This window comes from Psammomys obesus, unplaced genomic scaffold (assembly GCF_907164565.1).
Source record: "Psammomys obesus unplaced genomic scaffold, mPsaObe1.curated_primary_1811, whole genome shotgun sequence".
Taxonomy (NCBI): Eukaryota; Metazoa; Chordata; class Mammalia; order Rodentia; family Muridae; genus Psammomys; species Psammomys obesus.
In genome coordinates, this window is record NW_026596039.1 from 6,751,411 (window position 1) to 6,774,780 (window position 23,370).

Genomic DNA, 23,370 nt, shown 5'->3' on the forward strand with positions numbered 1-23,370 from the left:
ATGCTTCTGTATCCAAATGTGGAGTATGCAATGAGGCCTCTGAGATGGTCACTCTGGCAGTGAAAGTCATGTGCAGAATGGGACACCAAGTGATCTCCACATTCTTTTTGTTGGTTTGTTTTGTTTTGGAGACAGGGTTTCTCTGTGTAGCCTTGGCTGTCCAGAAACTCTGTAGACCAGGGTGGCCTTGAACTCACAGGTATCTGCCTGCCTCTGCCTCCCTGAGTGCTAGGATTAAAGGGATCTCTACATTCTTTATAGACAATGTCCCAGCTACGGGGCCAACTGGCTCTTGACTGTTCCAAAAAATCATGCAAAGAGCTAAAAATTGGAGCCTTATACAGTGTTTGAATTACCAACATTACCGTAAGACCTCTCCAAAATGGCTCATATAATAAAGAATGAAGCTGGACAGATAGATACAATAGCTAGAATTCGAGGCCTAGCTTTTCTCTTGTTCTGCTTAAGGCAAGTCTGCTAGCTTCCCTTCCCACTCCTCTCACCTCCCTTTTTCCTTTGATTCATTTATTTTGAGAAGACTCTTACTAAATAATCGAATTTATTATTATTTTGGCCTATATGTATGTCTGTGTGAGGTGTTGGATCCTCTGGAACTGGAGTTACAGAGAGTTGTGAGCTGCGTTATGGGTGCTGAGAATTGAACTGGGTCTGAATTGAACCTAGGTCCTCTGATGAGCAGCCAATGAATGTTCCTAACTGCTGAGCCATCTTTCCAGGTCCCCAAGGTGTTTTATTTTTCTTTTTTCTTTCCTCTTCTCTTTTCCTTCCTTTTCCTTTTTTTTAATTTTTTTTTTTTTTTTTTTTTTTTTTTTTTTTTTTTTTTTGTTTTTTTTTTTTTCTTTTTTTTTCTTTTTTTTTTTTTTTTTTTTTTTTTTTTTTTTTTTTTTTTTTTTTTTTAGACAGGGTCTCTCTATGTAACCGTGGCTGTCCTGGAACTTGCTATATAGACCAGGCTGTCACAGATGTAGGCTTCACCTACATCTACTCCGAGAGCTCAGATGAAAGCTGTGTGCCACCACACCTGGCCCTAGGTTGGTCTCCAACTAAGTCTTTTTGCCTCTGCCTCCCAGATGTTAAGATTACAGCAGGTTAATGTTAAGATTACAACAAGCATCACTGTGCTTGGCTGACTCTAACTTTCACTTCCTTGGATTAACGGATGTATGCTCTCAGCACAGCACACAGTGAGATCACCACTCCCCAGTCAGGTGAAGGTTTACATGCCCTACGTCACTGAATCATCATTTTGACTCATTTTATATGTGAGAAATTGAGACACAGAGGTAAATAAGAGACAAAGGCAGAAAACAAATGTGGAAAGTTAGCTAGTGAAATGTTAATTGTACATGCTACCAAATGGCAGAAATCCCCTTTTATAACACTCTTATGTAACTGCTTAATGAATCTTGCCTACTAGTTCAAAGTTCTACTTAATCAAGAGTCAGGCTCAGGACTGAAGAGAAAGACAATGTTGTCTATTGGAACTCTGTTCTTTAACTAGTTTCTTTTTGATATGTACATATATGTTGTGCGTATGTGTTCATACATGTTTGTATTTGCACATGCAAATGTGGAGGCTGAAGGTCTATACTAAGCGTCTTCGCAGTTGCTCTCTTTTTGTTTTGAGACAGGATTTTTCTGTCCTGGAACTAACTCAGTACACCAGGCTGGCCTCAAACTCAAAGACATCCTCCTGCCTCTTCCACCACCATCCAGCTTTCACTTTGTTTTTCTGAGACAGCTTCTCATTAAAATCAGAGCTGATTCAGCCAGACTGGATGCCATCGAGCCCCCGGCATCTTCCTGTCTCCATCCCCTAAAACTGGATTATGGGTGCTTGGTGCTGCAACTGGCTTTTTAAAACTTAAGGCTCAGTCTCAGGTCCTGATGTTTGCATTGCTTGCAAGTATATACAGGTGGGATTTTTTTGTTCTTTGTTTTTGTGAGACAGAGCTGGTTCTATAACTTTTACTTGTATGAAAACAACTATACAATGAAAACATTTTTAGCATCTATATTCTTCCATATAAAAATGAGAATAATATAAACTTTTTAGGCAGACAAGTTAAAGACGCGGTAAAAATAAAGTATTCTGCATTAAGCCTGGGACACAGTAAGTAATCAAGAAATGTTGATTAAGGGGCCTGGAGAGATGGCTCAGAAGTTAAGAGCACTGGCTGCTCTTTTAAAGGATTCAAGTTCAATTCCCAGCACCCACATGGCAGCTCACAACTGTCTGTAACTCCATTTCCAAGGAGTCTGACACTCTCATATCAATGCACGTAAAATAAAAAAATTAAATAAATTATTAACAAAAAAGAAATGCTGATTGACATTTCTGTGACATTTGACCGTGATCAAGCTGTGAAACTCTTAGTTCTGAGCTCTAGAGCACGTTATGCAACCTCTTTACCTGTAAATTCAATGTCCACAAAAACCTTGATTAGGGCTTCTGAGAGTTGGGGAGCATATGGAAAGCTGCAGAACACACGTTTTCGGTGGAACACACTGGACACCAAGGGGTTTGGGGTTGGGTCCAGGTGAGGCATCACTGCTTCCAACACCTCTGCTAGTTTGGCTCTCAGGTGGGGATTCTTCATTCTGCAGAAGGCAGAAAGCATGATGAGTAGGAAGACATAACTCCCCAATTTGATTCTATTCTACATGAGGAGCCAGTATATACGATATCACTATTAAATATATAAAAGTCACACCTGCTTCAAGTTTGTCAGTAGTCTGGTGTGATGTATATTTTTAGATGGTTTTACTAGATAGTCCTGGCTGGCCTGAAACTTTCTTTGTAGACCAGGCTGGCCTTGAACTTGGGGCCATCTTTCTGTCTCTGCTTCCTGAGTGTTGGGGTTATAGATGTCCACTATTATGCTTGCCCATTTAACTCTTGAGATGACAGCTTACCATGTATGAGGGAGCACTTCAGTTTCCATGTAATGCTTAGGACATTCAATTTTTTTCTCTATAACAATGCACTATTTACTATGTTCTCTTCTCTGACAGGTTCATCTTGAATAAATTTGCCTTCCCAAGCTTTCTGAGGGTAAAGGTTAGGTTATAATTACCTGAGAGCACCCATAATCCCTATCCTGTGTGTCTAATCAATACCTGTTGGCTTAAGACGTCCCCTTAGGTTTGCTCAGCTCAGTAAAGGATTGACTTCTACGTATTTCTCATTGATATGCCTTGGGGAATTGTGGACTTTTCTTTTTATTTTGCAGCAAATGTGTCCTTTTGTGCATAGAAATTACTTCTTTTAGCCTGCACACATAATACCACCTTTCTCTCCTGCAAAAAATCAGGGAAGCAATTCTAAAAACCATAGTACCTCTGTTTCTGAGTGAAGGCTAGAAGTAACATCAGCGTTGGTTTACTGCTTATCCAACTCAAGCCATAGGTGCAAACCTTGGTTCACACAGTTAGAAGAGTTTAACACCTGGCTGCCACTGGTATGGCTTCTGGTATTCTGGTTAACTATTTTAACCAGGGACCAGCAGTGAAATTCCCATCAGGAACCTTATATGCAGCTTCAAATTCTCTGTGGGCAAAGTCCTTTATTTATTCAGCCTCACCACAGCAGGTGGAATATTTTGTAGCTCTAACCAGAGTCTGGGGCAAGCTTCCAGCAAGTCACCTTTCTATGCTTCCAGTGAAAATGGTGATAAAGTGAAGGACATGCTCCAGGGAATCTGCTGATGTCTCCAAGATGTCCTCAGCAAAGCGCCGCAGAAAAATGAGAAAATCACCCAGGTTATCTGCAAAAAATTCTGAAAAAGATATACTGGAATTAGCCAAATGTGTTCATTGGTCCCAAACAACATTGCAGTACCTCCTTCACATTAATTAACGAGGGTTAAAAAACATCCAAGTCTTTTATATACCGGGGTAGTGATAAGTTAGTAACTGCACAATCTCTTAACGTGTGGATCGTGAGAGATACGATTTATTTTTATCTGAGTAAATACCTGAACAGCAGTGACATAAAGTACTGTTAACACTAACATGGTGTGACCGCAAAGGTTGTTCACAGTTTAAGGTATCCTTTAGGTGTGGCGAGTTACACTAGGTGACTGCAGTAAGGAGCTCTAGGATGGCCCTCCAACCACCCTCCACTTTGGCACTCATACCTTTGCAGAGTCACTTTCGGCATTACTCTAGGCTAGGAGACACTCTGACGTGTGCAGGAGAGTGCACACTGATTGTGAAAGTTTGCAGCTTTCATTTTGGCCACTTGTGCTGCCACATCATTCGTGGCACTACGAGGAGATGTGTGGGGCTTTTGGCAAGCAGCTGAGGCCTGTTGACAACCACATGACTGGTCTTGTAAGTGGATCCTCCAGCCCCTGCTGAGTCCTCAGAGTCCTATGGCTGTGACTGACAGCTTGGCCACAATCTCATTAATACTCTGAACTAGAATCACATAGCCAAGTGCTTCTGGATTTCTGATGTGAAGGACTATGTGAGAAAATGTTTGTTGTTTTAAGCTGCTATGTTTGGGGATAACTTGTTACATAGCAATACAAGATTAGCACAGAGTTCAAGAACATTTAATCTGATGAGTAAACAACATCTTCTGACCCCTCACTGACATATATATACATACAAAATTCCCTTCTGAGTCAACAAGAGGGGATTCTTTTTTTTTTTTTTTTTTCCTAAAAAAACCTCAGGGAGAGTTAGACAGACAAATTAATAAGCTGAAAGACAAACGATATTAATGACAGAAAATAAGAGTTGTGAAAACCCTGACAATAGTTCATCTTTTGAAGGCTGTTTTCTGATAGTCCCACCACTGGAGACACAAATCTGGAGAAGCAACTGCTAGTGCTGCCATGCTTTGGCCAGGAGATACTTGCAAGTTTGAGTCATTTCTTTAACAACAATGGAATGATAACTAAGAAAGGGTATTTCGAGGATTAAGCTTCCAAGGTGACCCAGTTAAACTTAGGTGGCTATTAATAGAATGTTCCCAAGGGACAGGCTGCTTACCTGGCACATAAGCCAAAGAGCTGTAGCCATCTGGCAAAGGGAAACTTAGCTCTATTGGCTGTGAGCCCTCATTGCCTATGGCCAGCTGAACCAGCAGAACAGCCATGGACACCTGCAAATTGAGGCAGTTTTGCAGCATCTGGGGTTCAGTCATTGCAGTCTTGGTTGAAAGATAGATGGTCATCAGGCGTTCAAACTGTTCACGAAGGTTGTCAGCAGCAGGGCTAGAACTCTGCTGAGCATCCCGCCAGGCAACCTGCAGCCGATGCAGATTTTGGTTGATTTTTACCATCTGATCATGTAACCTGCCCCCAAGAAAGCAGAAGAGACTAGGTCAGGAAGGCTCATGTCAGGGCTCTGCTGGGAAAATGTTACCATATACTCAACAGATCTGAATTAGCAGCCTCTGACACGAGCAGGATGCAGAGTGAGCGGTTATTACTGAAAGTAGGTGTTTTAGTGAGACAAAGTTAGTGAGACAGAGTATGAGCAGCCCAGCACAAGAATTAGAGCACACATGCGGGGTCAGTGGATGATCTCTGCACAGCTAGAAAACTAAGCAGATGAAAAAAGGCTCGATTATAGCGACCTTAAGCACACAGCGGTTGGCACACAACCTAAGAGCAGCTTCCAGCCCACTGTTGTTTAGCATAAAATAATTACTCTTCACCAAAGTTCACTTGAATATTGAAAGGAAGACGTAGAACTAGGAATGCTGATAACTGGTTCTACAGTCCTAAACCACTCCTCTGGTTCTTGTGGACAGTGATGAGGGCTGCTGATGGGGAAGCTAGATGCCTGGCATTTCTGTGTCTGAATTTAGATTGTTGAGCAGATCAAGCACATGCTGAACTTCTGTCACCACATTTAAAATGTCAACAACAGGCCAAAAACACTATCTAAAGAAGACATTTTCATTTTTTCCAGTATTATCTGCTAGAGAAGTGCTTTAAAAAATTTACATTAATTTAAATATCCTAAGAAGACATTAAAACAAAATCATATTCCAGGCCAGGCATGTGATGCATACCTTTAATCCCAGCACTCAAGAGGCAGAGGCAGGTAGATCTGAGGCCAGTCTGGTCTACAGAGTGAGTTCTAGATAGCCAGGGCTAACCAGAGAAACCCTGTCTCAAAAAAAACAAACAAAATATCAGTATTCTGGGGACATGGGGAGATGGCTCAGTTGGTAAAGTGCTTGTTGTGTGAGCATGAGGGCCTGATCCCCAGCACCCATGTGAAAGCTAAGTGTCGTGTGCTCCTGTAGTCCTAATGCTTGGGCCACAGAAATAGGAGGATCCCTGGAGTCTTGCTGAATCAGTGAGCTTCAGGTTCAGTGAAAGAGTCTTCCTCAAAAGATATGGTGAGGAGTATCTGAGAAAGCCTCCTGCTGCCAATCTCGAGCTTCTACATTGCACATGAGCATGGGTATCCTGTCCCCTCAACTTAAAAAAAAAATCAGCATTTGTCATACCCTTTATTTTTATTTGTTTGTTTCTTTATTTTTGGGTTTTCAAGACAGGGTTTCTCTGTGTAGTCCTAGCTGTCCTAGAATCCACTCTGTAGACCAGCCTGGCCTCCAACTCAGAGATCCACCCATCTCTGCACCACCACCTGGCGCCATACTCTTTATAGATGAGAAGTATGAATGGGTTGTTACTGTTCCCCTTACACTGGCAATCATTCTCAGCTAAATAAAGGGAAAAAAAGTGCACAATGACATGTAGTTGACCTGCTAGAAATGTACCCTTCTAAAACTTCTTCACAAACGTTCTCAGCCTTCCCATTTTTAGAATCCTTTTTCTCAGGCTCACAGCCCCTCTGTGGTCACATTGGTCTTACTGAAACCCCTTATTAGCATTCTCTCAATTTCTGTCAGTTTTGTCTCTTGGTCTTTGGACATCAGAAGTAGTAAGAATTCAAGAGAGTGAAATGTAAAATGAAAAGAATTAGATTTTCCTAGACAATAACAGAAAGAGGGATTGAAAAGTTGGCAGAATGTGGAAAAATATTAGCACACTGTTAATTTTAAAAATAGCTAAACACTGTAAATAATCTGTACAAAATAGACTCATGTAAACTTAAAGAAGTGCACACAAATTCTTGTCTTGTGACATCCTGAGTCCTTAGACGAACTGTCAACCCTTGAGCTGCTGCAGTACAACTAACTAGTTCTTTACAAACAGTGCTTTTCCAAAGACATCAAAAGAGTTACCTGTGAAATCCCAAGAACAAGGTATACTCTGTCAGGGCCAGGTTCTCTGTCACAAGGTTGTAGCTCTGGGGGAACATTGGCTCCTGCACAGCTGGGATCAAACAGGTCTCTTTGTCCAAACCTTGAAGAAGTGAAAGGAACGGTGATTGCTCACCACAGACATCTGTCCTGGACTTCAGTCTCCCTTGACTTTTGCTCAGTTTCCATACTGCTACAATGATATCTTCCTCAGGGCACATCTCCAACTACTTTCTTGTCTAAAACCAACTTTCTGGCTTCCTACTATCCACAGAAATAGTTAAATCTCTTTTGCTGAATCAATGAAATCAGCAAACATTAAAATAAGTGTTAATACTGTGTATTTTTCCAAGTGATAGGCAATAGGCCATTCCCATTTATCTATCTATCTATCTATCTATCTATCTATCTATCTATCTATCTACCTACCTACTATTTATTTATTTAGTTTTTTTCTAGACAGGGTTTCTCTATGTAGCTCAGGGTTTCTCTGGCTGGCCTTGAATTCACAGAGACACACTTGCTTCTGCCTCCAAAGTGCTGGGATTAAAGGCATGTGCTGCCGACAGTACTACCTGGCTATTTCCACTTATTTTATGCTTTTCTGTGTTTAAGATAAGTTACATTTGTGCAGATAATAGTTTTTAGTTACATGAGGATAACTCCTCCTCCCCCCAAAAAAACCTAGAAGGAAAACAATCAAAACTAAGGATTCTTTCTGAGTGATAGAATCAGGGCTCATTTATTTTCTTTTCACTTCTCTATATTGTTCAAGTTTTCTCCAAGGTGGTGTCAGCTTTCTTCCTTCCCACTTCCAACCTCTTACTCTTCACCTACCCCTTCTCCTTGCTCTAACTACATGGAACTCCTCACTATTCCTCAATAAATTCTTCCCACAGATCTATTTTTTTTCTAGACAGCCTCAAACTCAAAGGTCCACCTGCCTCTCTTCTCAAGTGAGTGCTCAGATTAAAAGTGTGCACCATCATGCCTGCTGCTTCTTACAGATTTTTACCTCTATACCTGTTATTGTCCTTCTAACACCCCTGTTCCTGTGCTGGGAAACCCAGGTTGTTTTTCAAGACTGAGCCACCCCTGCTGGTTCACCCCTATGCTGTTTCTACTGTGTTGACCTGTCTACCCTCTTCTGGAACCTCTGAGTTAAAAAAGGATGGCATCTGTATGTTACTGCATTTTATAAAAGACAAGGGAATGAATATCCAGGGTTGCTGGAATCAGACAGAAGGTCTCACCAATGCCCAACATGTAAAAGATAACAGTTGTTTTTCTTATCTTTTCTCTTTTAAAACGTACATTAGTGTTCTGCCTCCATGTACGTCTGTGTGAGGGTGTCAGATCCTCTGGAACAGGAATTACAGACAGTTGTGAACTGCCATGCTGCTGGGAATTGAACCCAGGGCCTTTGGAAGAACAGCCAGCACTCTAACTGCTGAGCCATCTCTCTCCAGCCCCGTAACAGTTACTTTTCAAAAATCTATGTTTAAATCACTTAACTAGTTTTCCACTGTGTCTCATCTGTTTTGAACAAAAGGCTTTCTCAAAGGCGAAGGGAGCAAATGCCTCAGGAGTGACACACACTGTCACTGTTTTGAGAAGCCCAGTTGCCCACCTACCTCTCATATGTACATTTTTAATTTTTCGTTCTTCATCATTCAATTCCTTCAGGACACAGTATGTGGGATTAAAGGTGAGGAGCCGAGAGGACCTGGGTTTGCAGAATGGTTGGCACAGCTTCAGGAGAGCAGCACCCAGATTCAGAAAGAAGGCATCCGAGGCATACATTTGGAAGAAGATTTCGGGCATCTGATTGGCCCAGATCTTGGTGCGGCCTGCATTTGCATGCAAACAGTTTCCCAGCCAGAACAAGATACAGTGCTTGGTTTCTGGAGAGAGCTGGAGCAGGTTCTTCAGCATCTGGTAGATCTTTTCATGGAACTGAGCCATGAACTGTTTAACCAGAAAACAACCACACAACATTCCAATTTCACAATCCTGGCATTCTTTTTTCTTTTTCTTTACTCCTAGGCTCTAGCAAATACATGTTTCTAAGTATATGCTAATCTTAATCTTTCCCGTTATTTTTTATACCTTATGCACTGATTCTGATTTAAAAAAATATATATGTATTACTGGTTAGGAGATATTTTCTGGTTGGCTGCCAACTTTCAGAGAGCTTAATAGATTTTAGAGTAGGGATTTTCCTGTAAAGTGTTAGATGATAAATCCTTTAACTCTGCTTGTCAAATGGTTTTCATAGCAATTACTCTACCATTGTAGTATAAAACTAAGCTATAAACAATACAAATAGATGTGGTTACAGTCAGTAAATATTTTATTTATTGTCAATGTATTTAGTATGCGGGAAGGGCAAACTATGGAGCATGGAGTATGTATGGGACTAGGTTCTCTCTTCTGTGTGGGTCCTGGAGAAAAGACTCATTACTAGGCTGGATGACAACTACCTTTACCCACTGAGCCATCTCACTGGCATAGTGAACAACATGAAGCACATGATTTCTTTTTCTTTTTGGAGACAGGGTCTCTCTACACAACTCTGCCTGTCCTGGAACCCACTATGTAAACAAGGCCTGCCTCTGCCTCCAGGTGTGGAAATTAAAGGTATGTGCTGAAGGTGATTTCTTTGCTTCCTTCCTTCATTTTATTTATTTATCTATTTATTTATTTATTTATTTATTATTATTTTTTAAAGATTTATTTATTATTTATACAACATTCTGCCTGCATACCAGATCTTACTATAGATGGTTATAAGCCACCATGTGGTTGCTGGGAATTGAACTCAGGACCCTTGAAAGAACATGGAGTGTTCTTAACCTCTGAGCCAGCTCTCCTGCCCCATTTCATTTATTTTTTAAAATTATTATTTTATTCACATTTGTGTTCAGCCTCCATGTATCCATGTGTGAGGATGTCAGATACTCTGAAACTGGAATTACAGCCATTTGTGAACTGCCATATAGGTGCTGGGATTTGAACCTGGGTCCTTTGGAAGTGCAGCCAGTGCTCTTAACCACTAAGCCATCTCTTCAGCCCTCTCCTTCCTTTATTTTTTAAACTCTCTCTCCTATAGTGTAAGTTTGCCTAGTATTGGCTATATAGCTCAGGATGATCCCCAATTCCTGACCCCTCGACTGTATTTCTTAAGTGCTAAGATTACAAGCATGTGCCACCTCATCCCCCCAATAAGAGGGCAACTTCATTATGTTATTATGACAAAACCCAACCAGACCAATTTGCTTTCCCAAAGAGGTTCAAGCAGCCTTATCCCTACATGGTTCCTAGATTATCTCAAATCAGGGGGCTGACAGCCTGGTAAACAGTTCCACCTGATGGATGTTGGCCTCCTGTACTTTGATCTCTTGAGGACTGGAACGAGATGGATTCAGGAAGTAGCCATGATTTTCTACCACACCCGGAGTCTTTAACAAGCACGAGATATTCAGAATGACTCCCAACAAGGTCTTCTGATACATCTGCCCATTGCTAGGGTCCTTGGGCTGAATGTATTCTAAAAAAACCTGTAGGAGAGGACAAATCCTACTTATTCGTCTGTATGGTGAGATAAAGGGAATGAGATGTAAGGGTCTGAAAGAATTAAGTCTTATACAACCAACTGTGTGTATGTGAATACCATGGGCACAGTGTGACAGTCAGGGGACAACTTGTGTGTAGGGGTTGGTTCTCCCTTTTCCCCTTCCATTATGTGGGTTCTGGGGATCAAATTCAGCTCTTTAGGGTTTGTGGCAAGTGCCTTTACCCATGGCCTAAGGGCCTCAAATTCACCGTGAACCTGAGGATAGCACTGATCATCCTGCCTTCGCTTCCCTGGAATCGCTAGGATTCCAGGCATGTGACCACCCCTGGCTTTCTATAGGCAATGTTATAGTGGCCCCAGGACAGGGAGCACCAAGTATTAAGCTGTCAGCACCATGAGCATACAGTGCTTTGACACCTACCTTGGCCATATCTTTTTGCCTAGTGAAATAGAGAAGAATATCCAGATATGCATACAGTAAGATCTGGCAGAGCTCCAGATCTTTTATTCGCCCTAGTAAAATATCAAACACTGGAATCATGACTTCAGGAAATGTTCGAACTTCCTCATCCAACAGCAAGGCTTCAATGACCTCTTCTAAAAACTCAGTTACATCTTCAAAATCTAACAGAAGACAAATGAGAAAGGAAGGATGCCATGTCATCTTCTATGTCTTTACACAGCTTCAGTTTTCTCTGTCTGCCTATCTCTGTCGTGGTGCAGGTACTGAACTGAAGATCTGGTGAATTCTAGATAACTGTTCTACTAGTGCGTGACCAATGAGCTATATACTCACTTCCTAACAATGGCTCTTTATGATTTATTTACTTTTATGTGTACGGTGTTTTGTCTGCATGTATGTCTATGTACTAAGTGCATGCAGTGCCTGTGGAGGCCACAAGAGGGCAGTGGACCCCCTGAACTGGAATTACATACAGTTGTTAGCCAACATGTGGATGTCATGAATTGAACTGCGGTCTTCTGGAAAAGCAGCTAGAAGTGCTCTCAACCTTTAAGATATCTCTCCAGCCCCTCTGTGATATTTTTGAGAATTCTGCTAGTACTGAGACCTAAAGATCAAGGTGTAAGCTTTTTTCCTTAATTTCTGTTAGAATCATAATAACTCTAAGACCCTCTAATCCTATTAAAAGGAGTTTTAAATTGGTCCGCTAAGTGTAGTTGTTCAACAGCCTTGCTTATACTCACGGGCTCCCTGAATGGCCTCCAACATCAGATCTACCAGTTGCTCATGGATGTTTTGGTCAACATAGATCTCTGGGGTGAGGAGAACTGTCCGAGTGTTGGACACAGTGAGGTTCCTACACTGCACTGCGAAGGGGAGCAGGTTTTCTGGAACTTTGGTAATCTGTAGCAAAAAAAAAAAAAAGAAAAGAAAAACGTATAACTTTTATAGTGGAGCAAGGGTAAACAGTAAATGCGATGGAAAACATATATCCCCAAACAGTATTGGTTTCTTTTTTTGTTTTTTCAAGACCAGGTCTCTCTGCATATCCTTGGCTCTTCCTGGAACTCACTCTGAAGACCAGGCTGGCCTCAAACTAAGAGATCAGCCTGTCTCTGCCTCCTGAGTGCTGGAATTAAAGGCGTGCATCACCACCGCCTGGCAGTATTTGTTTCATGGGGACTGAGTTCAAGCCACACTTGTCTGATTGAAAGGCGCAATTCAACATTTCCATCTCACTGGAAATGTTGTTACCAGATTTGGCTTTTGCTTGGTTCATCTTGTCTTATTTTGGTCTCGCCACATAGTGTATGCTGGCCTGGGACTGTGTAGACATGTAGACCAGGCTGGTGTTGAACTTGTAATCTTCATGCCTGTCCTTCATGAGTGATGGAATTACAGGCATGTGCTACCACACCTGACTGATCTGGTGTTTAGTTTTAGTTTTTTTCCTTTTTAAGGGTGTGATTTCTAGATAGGTTTGTATAGAGAACAGGAGGAACTGGTTAATGGGAAGAGAAATGGACCCCAAGCCTCAAAAGGATATTAAGGCTTAACGGCAATCTCATATTGCTAGGTATACCACCAAATAAACCTATATATTATGGCATGAAAGACACTGATCCAACTCTCATTCACATGCTTAAGAGGATAATCTAAAATTCATGGGGCTTATTCATTTACCTCTTCCTTGGCTCTTTGGAAGCAGGAGTAAAGGTAACAGAAGATGTGCTTCTCTCCTGCATCTCGATCAGCAGAGAGATTTAATGTTGTAGAGGAAGTCATGCTGATCAAGTGGTTTCCTGGATCTTGAAGCAATAACCGAGCAAAGATGGCCTGTTAAGAAAAATAAACAAAAATACCGAACTATTTCAAGGTAAATCCTAGAACACAAAGAGTTTGATACATGCTTTGGCAAGAATCAGACATAGTTCAGAATAGAGAGAGAACTCTTACTATAGAAATGTTAGTCACTAACTGTATACACAGTTACTGTGAATTAAGATAAGTGTCTGGGATAGTGTCACAGCACAGAGTAGGCACCAGTTACTTGTTGAATGGTGTAAACAATCAGTGACGAAACCTACATGTAAAATGTACTTTTCTGTGTGATCACAGGGCTTAAAAATACTTTAAACGTGAAAGCTGAAAGTCAAGTTATCAGTCGTTCTGCTCGATTTTTTTAAACATTTATTATTAATTTTAATTATGTGTATATGTTTGTTTCTGTGTGGGTATGTGCACTGGAGTGAATGTGCTCGTGGTAGCCAGAGGCATTGGTTCCCCTTGGAACTGCAGTTGTGAGCCATATGATATGGATGCTAAGAATTGAACTTGGGTCTCCTGTAAGTGCAGTATGTTCTTAACAGCTGAGCCATCTCTATAAAGCCCCTTATTTCTTTTCTGAAACAAGGTATCCCTTGTAGCCCTGGATGGCCTGGAACTCACTGTGAAGACCAGGCTGGCATTGAATGCAGACACTGGCCTGCTTCTGCCTCCTAGGTGCAGGGATTAAAAGTGTGCACCACCGTGCCTGGCCAACCACTGTGAAAGTTTTAGTCTTTTAATCTTTTTTTTTTGAGACACAGTTTCTTTATGTAGTCAGTCCTGGCTGTCCTGAAACTCGTATGTAGGCCAGGCTGGCCTTGGAATTCACAGCGCTCTGCCTGCCTCTGCCTTCCAATGCTGGGATTAAAAGTATCTGCCACCACTCCCAGCTACCATTCTTCAAACATATAGTCCATTTACTGAGGGCTCTGATACCCTGGGAAACAGTTCTGTGTGATGCATGTTGGCTTTCTGCACTTGATCTCCTGAGGACTAGACTGAGGTCAGAGGAGGACAGTGGGTGCCCTGCCCTATCACTCGCCACCTCATGCCCCTGAGCTCTGATTAAGCCTGGAACTCAGTATTTTTCATCTAGGCAAGTCCCCAGAGATAGCCCACTCCTTTCTAGCACTATCTTTCTAGCACTGAGTTACTATCCCACATGTCATGGCTAGCTTGTGGGTGCTGACCATCCAAACTTGCTTGTGTTCCATCTCCCCAGCCTGGTTTTGGTTTTCTTTGAAAGTATGTAAAAAAGAGATGGGCTTTGTCTTAGGAACTTAAGACTCTAATAGGAGTGATAAGGCAGGTTCATTAAAAAGCCACAAGAGACAATGACAGTTCCCATAAGAAATGTATGGGATAAGGACCTCGAGGAGGGAATGACAACTTTTTTCTGGGAATACAGATGACAATGTTAACTTGTTCTTAAACAATGGGTGGATTTGGATGTAGGGACAGGGTGGATAGGAAGAGTTCACTGGGGAATATCACACATAGTGAAAGCAGCACAGGCAAGTAAAGTCACGTCTGGAGAATGGACAGAATTTAGCCACATGGCTGTTTTGCTGAGGGCACATAATCAGGAATGGTACCTGCTCAACATTGCTCATATCAAGCCAGTCTTGATCTTCCAGCTCTACTGCCATTTCTTCCAAATACACACAACGACTAGGGATGCCATTTCCGCTTTTCAAGCTTGGATCACCTGTGAAACAGTTTTAATCTGATACATTAAGGATAATGTTCCTGTCCTCATGACACTGTTTTTGTTTTTTTGAGATGGGATCTTCCTATGTTGCCAAGGTTGGTCCTCAAATCTTAGGCTCAAGTGGTCCCTCCTGCCTCTGCCTCCTCAGTACTGGAGACCAGAGGTATGTACAACTCTGCTCAGCTACCAACAACTGATCTTGATACACACGTATATCCAGAGCACGGGCTCTTGTGAACTCTCAGTATGACACTTAGGAGAAAAATTCCAGACACCAGCATTAAGTTTAGGGTTGAATTACAGACAGGGCAGAGGTAAAATATGTTTGAACCTCTCAACATCCATAGAAGGAGATGGGGCGAGCTACTCTTTCTACTTCCTTTTTAAGGTAGTACAGACGAGCAGCTTACACAGCTCAGTCAGCACCAACATGGCAACAGAAGTTAGATCTGTTGAAAACTGTTTTTAAGTAATTAAAATAAAACAGGGAGTAGAGGGGTGGTTTTAAACATCAGACATAGCAGTATTCTAAGAGCCCAAGCAGTCCCTAGCCCAAGCCAAGAGAGAAGAACAGACAATCAATCAATGGGTGCAAGTCTGCAACTCACTGTTGTCCAGAGTAATGAGGAAGATCCTTTGGATCATGTGATTGATGTTGAGTTGCTCACATATTTCTTGCTGTGACCGGAAGGAGCGGCTGATCTCAGACACTGAGTAGTCAAATTCATCCAGGCTCTCTGACACACTATTATCCGAGTCATCTGGGCTTGCTGGGAGCTCATCTGCCAGAATGCATAAGTGGTTACATAGTATGTTCCTCCCTCAGAACCGGACACACTACCTAGAATGAAGATAATTCCTAGGACAACTGCAGATGGGACACAGATTATTCATCTTTTTAGTGAGCAACTCAAGCCAGGCAAGTGCAGTGTAGGATTCTGAAATCCTGGCTATAAATCTTGTCTTCTACACAGTAAGCTTTATTATTTCAACTCATAATTGCACCACCTTGCCAAAATTAGCAACATTACCTAACCTGCAAATCTTAGAGGAAAAAGAATTACCAAATAGATCAAATGACTGTAATTATTTTAAATGTATGGCTGTTCCCTAAACAATGCATTTGTTTTGGTAAGTTTGCATGCAGGAATATGTCCTGTAGAAGGGCTCCTTGAACAGTTCCCTACAGATTGCTGCTTAATTCTGCAGTGTTCCAGACTCCTGTGCTCACGTTCATTACCACTGTTTGTGGTTTTCAGCTGCCCCTCCCTGTCTCTGACATTTTGTGTGTGGGCAGTATGTGTCAGTGTACTTGTGGAGGTCAGAGCATAGCCCATAGCAGCCAGTTTCCTCCTCCTTTATGGGTCCTGGGGATTGAACTCAGGCCAGCAGATGAAGTGGCCAGCACCTTTACCTGCTGAGACATCTCATCAGGTTAATTTATTTTTTTATTTTTTATTTTTCCAGACAGGGTTTCTTTGTGTAGCCCTGGCTTCCTACTGGCTTTGTAGGCCAGGCTGGCCTTGAACTCACAGAGATCTGCTTGCCTCTACCTCCTGAGTGCTGGGATTAAAAGCATGCGCTACCACGACCAGCTAGGCTAATCTTTTTAAAGATGCATTTTTAATTTTAAATGCTGTGTATGGATGCATTCTGTGTAGGGGATATGCATGCTGAGCTATCCATTTTTTTAAATGACACATTGGTACCATGCTTTACAACAACTGCCCAGTCACTTATTTTTATATGTATGTTTATGCGCTATGACGTGCATTTGGAGATCACAGAACAACTTTGGGGAGCCCTTTTTCTCCTTCCACTATGTGGGTTCCAAGGATTGAACTCAGGTTATCAGGACCGGAAACAAATGCATTTACCCACTGAGCTATCTTTCCAGCCCCTCAACTGGCTTTTAAGATTTGTTTATTGTCTACATGTATGCCTGCACACCAGCAGAGGGCATCATATCCCATGAGACAGTTTATAGAGGGTTGTGAGACACCATGTGGGTGCTGGGAATTGAACCTCAGACCTCTGAGATCAGCCAGTGCTCTTAACCACAGGGTCATCTCTTTCGCCCCTCAACTAGCTTTAAATGTTTAAATTTATTTTCACTTGTATATAGGTATTTTGCCTGAATGTATGTATATGCAATGTGTGTGTGCACCTTCTAGCTAAAGAGGTCAGAAGAGGGCTTTGAAGCCCCTGGAACTGGAGTTAATGTAAGCTACCATGCGGGTACAGGGAGCAGAATTCAGGTCCTTCTCAAGAGCTCCACACACTCATTAACTGCTAAGTCATCTATCTCTCCAGTCCTGCAAGCCTCTTAACTTATCAACACTAACTTTTTTTTTTCCTGTTAAGTTATTCAGAGACTTTCATTCTATTTATTAGTTCTTGGGGTATTTTGTGTTTTTTGGAACAGTGTCTCCTGTTCTCAAACTCCCTAAAAGGATGATCTAATCCTTCTAATCCCTGACTCTACCACCAATTAGAATCAAAGCACACCACATCTGTTTTTATGTGGTTCTGAGGGTTAAACCCAGTGTTTTGTGCTTGCTAGGCAAGAACTTCACCAACTGAACTATATCCCCAGCCCTGTGTTTTGTTTTTCTGAAAATGTCTATTTTTTTTAAAGATTTATTTATTATGTACACAATGTTCTGTCTGCATGTATGCCTGCATGCCAGAAAAGAGCAACAGATCTCATTACAGACCGTTGTGAGCCACCATGAGGTTTCTGGGTATTGAACACAGGACCTCTTGAAGAACAGCCAGTGCTCTAAACCTCTGAGCCATCTCTCCAGCCTACAACAGTGTCTTATATTGCCCAGCCTTAAACTAACTTGCATAGGGGAAGACGGCCTGAACTCCTGATCCTTTTGCTTGGATTTTAGGTCTGCACTAGCAGGCCCACATCACCTCATTCCTTTTAATAGTTGCATTGTCATGCATTTTTGGTCTTTATTATGACTTATGTAGCCACTTAATCCCCATATTTATTCATCACATGAACGTGAAAACTACTCCAGGGTTTCATGATCTAATGCAGTGCTGAATGTAATCGCATTGTTTTTGTTCACTTGGGTGATTGTTTTTGCAAGGCAAAAATCAGGAAGTAGAATTGCTGGCTCAAAAAGCTCGAGAGCTTTAGGGTATATGAGATTGCTCAGCAGATAAAGGCACTTGCTGTTAAGCTTGGTAGCCTGAGTTCAGTCCTTGGAACCCACATGGTAGAAGGAGAGAACTGAACACAGCAAGTTATCCTCTGACTTATGCACACACGCACACACACTGAATGAATGTAATGCAAAAGTTTTGAAAGAGCTTAAGTATTTTAAAAGTTAGCAGAAGTTATTCTCAGAGACATTGTCTTTATCTACACACCTAGCTATGAGTTTGAGTAAACATCCCTTTTAATTTTAATATAATTCAATCTAATTCTAGGGGCGACACAGGAATATTGGAATCTACACTGAAAAGACAGCAATCATGTGGGAAAGGCCTACATAACCACAAGAAAGGTTAAGAAAAGGAAGTGAAGGGCCATTTGAGCATTACTGCCCTTCAATACGGAAAAAAACTAACTGCAGTATGAACTCCAAGTGACAGAGACACGTTTCTTAATTGGCTTACACGGAAAACGAATGCCTGAACTAACTGAGCATGGCCTATAGAGGAGGTGGGCATGGCCAGCCTCCCTCACTGATGCCTTCCCAGCTTATCCCTCCACGTCTTTCCGCCAACAGGAGCCCCACACATAATATATGCACGGTGTCGGACTTCTTCTACCCAAACGTGGGAGGTGTGGAAAGCCACATTTACCAGCTCTCTCAGTGCCTCATTGAGAGGGGGCACAAGGTCATAATTGTCACCCATGCTTATGGAAATCGAAAGGGCATCCGTTACCTCACCAATGGCCTCAAAGTTTATTACTTGCCTCTCAGAGTCATGTACAACCAATCTACAGCCACGACTCTCTTTCACAGTCTGCCATTGCTCAGGTACATATTTGTTCGGGAGAGAGTTACAATCGTCCATTCTCACAGTTCTTTTTCTGTCATGGCCCATGATGCTCTCTTCCATGCTAAGACAATGGGGCTTCAGACAGTCTTCACAGACCATTCCCTTTTTGGATTTGCTGATGTCAGCTCGGTGCTTACAAACAAGCTTCTAACTGTGTCTCTTTGTGACACAAACCACATCATTTGTGTCTCCTACACAAGTAAGGAAAACACTGTACTAAGAGCAGCACTGAATCCTGAAAGAGTGTCCGTCATTCCTAATGCTGTAGATCCTACCGACTTTACCCCAGGACCACTTAAGAGAGATGGCAGCGTAATAACTATTGCTGTCATCAGCAGACTCATTTACAGAAAAGGGATCGATCTGCTCAGTGGTATAATCCCTGAACTCTGTCAGAAATATCCTGAGCTAACTTTCTTAATTGGAGGAGCGGGACCAAAGAGTATCATTTTGGAAGAAGTACGGGAAAGATACCAACTACATAACAGGGTGCATCTTCTGGGAGCTTTAGAACACAAGGATGTCAGAAATGTCTTAATTCAAGGACATATTTTTCTTAACACCTCCCTGACTGAAGCCTTCTGCATGGCGATACTAGAAGCCGCCAGCTGTGGTCTACAGGTCGTCAGCACGAAGGTTGGCGGGATTCCTGAAGTCCTCCCAGAGAACCTTATTATTTTATGTGAGCCTTCGATCAAATCTTTGTGTGAAGGGCTGGAAAAAGCTATTTTCCAAGTGAAGTCGGGGACACTGCCAGCTCCAGAAAACATCCACAATGTAGTGAAGGCTTTCTACACCTGGCGGAACGTTGCAGAGAGAACCGAGAAGGTGTATGAGAGGGTGGCGAATGAAACTGCGCCGCCGATGCACAAGAGGCTGAAAAGGCTCACCGCTCACTGTGGCCCGGTGACAGGCCACATTTTTGCTTTGCTGGCTGTGTTCAGCTATCTCTTCCTCATGTTCCTGAGATGGGTAACTCCTGATTCTGTCATTGATGAGGCAATAGATGCCACTGGGCCAAAGGGAGCCTGGATCCATGACTATCCTCATCATACAAAAGATGACATTGATGAGGTATCCGATAGCAGGTAGAAGAGCCTGAATTGTAAACTTTAGACAGTTCTTAGACAGTTGAAAACAACCTTGTTCTTTTGTTTTGAGGCGTCAAAGTTAATTTGATAAATTACGCAACCTCCATAGTGTTCACTGTTTCATTAAGGGAAACTAAACACACACACAATTCCTGAGCACGGAAGCCCTTCACACGTCTTAAATTTTAGGGAGAATAGTTTGGCCACTCAGGTGTGAAAGTTTCAGATTACTGAAAGCCCTCCAATGGAGATGTTTTAATATTATGTTTTGGGAGCTTGGTCGCTGGGTCCTTTTTGGCCAGTTTTAAATTACACCACCAATTTGACACCCGGCAGGCACTTGCAAGCTTTCTGTAGGGAGATACAGCTACATGAACTATTTTAAATCATGTTCATGGCTGTTGTACCTTAATTGGACCCTGAGACCACACTCTTACACATGGGTCCACTCAGTAAGTGTACCAGACAATCTGAGTAAGTTGCCAGCATGTTTTGAGCACCAACTCTGTTTGAAATGGTGAACTAGGTGGTGCCTGCCACTAAGGGCTAGTTCACGGGAAGAAACAGCTGTCTAGTATGCCCCAAATGCTCAAGCTATTTGAGAAAAATGCCACCATCACATACTCCAAGTACATCTTCAATCCTGCCATATGTGTTCTCATCATACATCATCCTGTGTATATGAAGAGACTTTCTTTTCAAGTTCTAGGGCCTGTTACCACTGTTGATGGTAGTATAGGCAAACCCTCTGCTTAAAAAAAAAAATCTTGTGCGTGTATGACACGTCTGTAGGGTGGAACAATGTGTTTCTGTATCCTGACCTTGATTATAATTGTCAGAGTATGTGGAAACAGACTGCTCTATACTGTTCCTATTCTAATTATTTGAAATTGTTGAGTAATTTTCTAAGATTGTATTGCTTTTGATGTTATAGTCACACTCATAAATTGGGGCTGTTAAAACATGCTTATGACCAAAAATAAAGGTGAGATTGACATTTTAAATAAACAAACAAAAACCTAATTGTTTCCTTTTTTTAAATCACATTTATTTAGAGTGTGTATGCGTGGTTGCATGCTTGCTATAGAGCATATACAAGGTCAGAGGACAACTTGTTGGAGTCTTTTCTTGTGGGTCCCCGACACTGAACTCAGGAGATCAGGTGCCGTTAGCCACTGAGCCACCACCAGAACCTAACAGAGGTTTTAATGGGCACTTTTCTATAGACTAGTAAGACTGGTATTTTCATCCTTTGATATTTAAATTGCTTGTGTATCCTGTCTTCTATTTTTTTTCTTATTAACGGAATTCCTTTACTGCTTTATAACCCGCCTGAAAGACTGCCTCTAGGGCACTCATAGGAATGTCCTTATGAAGGTAGTGCTATTCACTAGGAGTATGGGGGTACACCTGCTGCTTTTTTTTTTTTTTTTAAATTGACAAAGTAGTACTCTGAAAATCTGGGCCAAACTTTCAACAGTAAGAGATGCTTGCATGTGTGAGTTGAGCAGATCTGAGCTCAGCATAGTAGGCCAAAGGTTTTGGCAGAATGCTAATTGCTGCTGACAAACAGGTTGGGCCTGGTGACACGACGACCTTAGCATAAACAAACTAAAGTGATGAGGTACTGAGACAGTGAACAGAAGGGCATGTACCTGCCTAATTCCCACTGCTTGGTGCTCATTATGCTCTCAGCCCAGCCTCGACCCTGCTTACAGACAGTTAAAATGCCTTGTATTTACTTTCTTTTGCTTCATCTATAATCTCTTCTTCCCTCCTCTGTTTTGTGTTTTCTCCTGTTTATTCAATCCCAACCACAAAGCAAGGCCAAGACTCAGCAATGCACCTGAACTATATACTTTTTAAATAAATGAAGGGAAAATGTAAACCATCTCTCTTTTTATCAAAATAAAAAACTATTTTGGGGGGAGGGGAGAGGTCATTTTTAATTTGAAAGACTGTGACTCTCCCAGGGGACAATGTGTTTTAGAAATGTGTTTTAATCCTTTTGTTCTGTCTCCAGATACATAGAAGCTGTACTTGATCCTAAATTCAGTTCCAAATGAGGAAAGCCATTTTTTTTTTTTTGGGTTAGCAAGATATTATTCTGAGTTTTGTTTTTCCTTTTTCATATTGAAGCTAAGGATCCGATTTTCAGCAGTCTGTCCTAACAGCAGTGAGCCACAAAGGGAACTCAGCGGAACCAAAGATACACTTCACCTGAGAGGTTTTATAAAGTGCTGGGTTAGAAACAACTCCTTTTTTTTTTTTTTTTTTTTTTTTTTTTTTTTAATGAAAAGATCAGAAAGCTTTTATGACTCTTTTTTTAATCTCTGGTTTCTACAGCCTGTTCACCATACCACCTTGGCTTCAAATGTTAAAAAGCTCCTAATAGACCATTTTTTTTCTCCTTTGACTAAACAACCTTACAGCTTTGGGATCACAACTGGGATGTGCCCTGTGGAATCACCTGTTAGCCAATCTCTTTTTACGTGGGTGAGAGAATAGCACAGGGGAAGGCCCCCAAACAAAACGAGCCATGAAAACCAGCTTTTGCCTTCAACAATACAAACAGACAGACAGACAGACAGACAGAAGATAAAAGCAAAACAACTTCTGCCCCAAGCTTAAGTTCTAATTGCAGTTAATTTCCTAAAGAATCCTTTTGGAAAGACCTGGTTCTAGGTCATGGCATCTGCTGCTATTGGCTCCCCTACTTACCGGATTGCTGTTTCAGCTGCTCTTTTTGGATTGCTGCAAACTGCTTGGCATCAGCCAGGGAGCCAAAAAGAGCAGCAAAGGGGTTACTTGAGATGTTGTTGTTATTCTCCTGGTCTGTCATTTCACTTTAAGGTATTCTCCATCCAGCTCTAGGGGTAGGGGCTATGCAAAGGACAGGAATTAGACTCAGATGGGCAGATAACACAATCACTATAATATACCCATCATTGTTTCTTTTCCCATTTCTTGAACATTACACATTCAAAAATGCTTTGGAGTGAGATGTGCCAATTCCTGTTCCCAAACTCAAGACATATTTGGCAAGATGGTTGCAAACCTACCAACTGGACACAGCTAAAATTCAAAAGGCTTAACAGTCAGTGACTCCACTGATTGGCTGCCATGTTTCCAGGCTATACAGTGAGACTCTGTCCCATTTTAACAGAAGAAAAATATCAAACAAATAATGTTTAGGTTTTAGTTGAAAAGGGGTCTGTAGTCAGTCTGCCTGCCTATCTATCTATCTATCTATCTATCTATCTATCTATCTATCTATCTATCCATCTATCTTATGTGTATGGGTGTTTTGCCTGCACATATGTCTGTGTACCATATGCATGCCTGGTGCCTGTGGAGGACAGAAGAAGGCATCAGATGCCTGGGAATGGAATTATACATAGTAGAGAGCTGTCATGTGGG

General features: G+C 41.7%; 2 protein-coding genes across 3 annotated transcripts in view; one reads left to right on the top strand and one right to left on the bottom strand.

Annotated features, from left to right (window-relative positions):
- The window catches only part of Ube4a (ubiquitination factor E4A), a 42,274-nt gene that overhangs the window by 13,806 nt on the left and 5,098 nt on the right, over positions 1–23,370 (bottom strand). For both annotated transcript variants that reach the window (XM_055621784.1, XM_055621783.1), the window contains 12 exons: positions 22,672–22,833; positions 15,442–15,615; positions 14,718–14,830; positions 12,979–13,131; positions 12,039–12,198; positions 11,254–11,456; positions 10,624–10,815; positions 8,890–9,223; positions 7,238–7,358; positions 5,023–5,327; positions 3,668–3,800; positions 2,435–2,622 (listed from right to left, as the gene is read on the bottom strand). In XM_055621784.1, the coding sequence (XP_055477759.1) occupies positions 2,435–2,622; positions 3,668–3,800; positions 5,023–5,327; positions 7,238–7,358; positions 8,890–9,223; positions 10,624–10,815; positions 11,254–11,456; positions 12,039–12,198; positions 12,979–13,131; positions 14,718–14,830; positions 15,442–15,615; positions 22,672–22,792 (2,197 nt within the window). In that variant the 5' untranslated portion in view covers positions 22,793–22,833. The remainder of the gene's footprint in view (positions 1–2,434; positions 2,623–3,667; positions 3,801–5,022; positions 5,328–7,237; positions 7,359–8,889; positions 9,224–10,623; positions 10,816–11,253; positions 11,457–12,038; positions 12,199–12,978; positions 13,132–14,717; positions 14,831–15,441; positions 15,616–22,671; positions 22,834–23,370) is intronic.
- On the top strand, positions 18,500–19,951 carry LOC129687429 (phosphatidylinositol N-acetylglucosaminyltransferase subunit A-like). Its single transcript, XM_055621785.1, has one exon. The coding sequence runs from the start codon at positions 18,500–18,502 to the stop codon at positions 19,949–19,951; it is 1,452 nt and encodes a 483-aa protein (XP_055477760.1).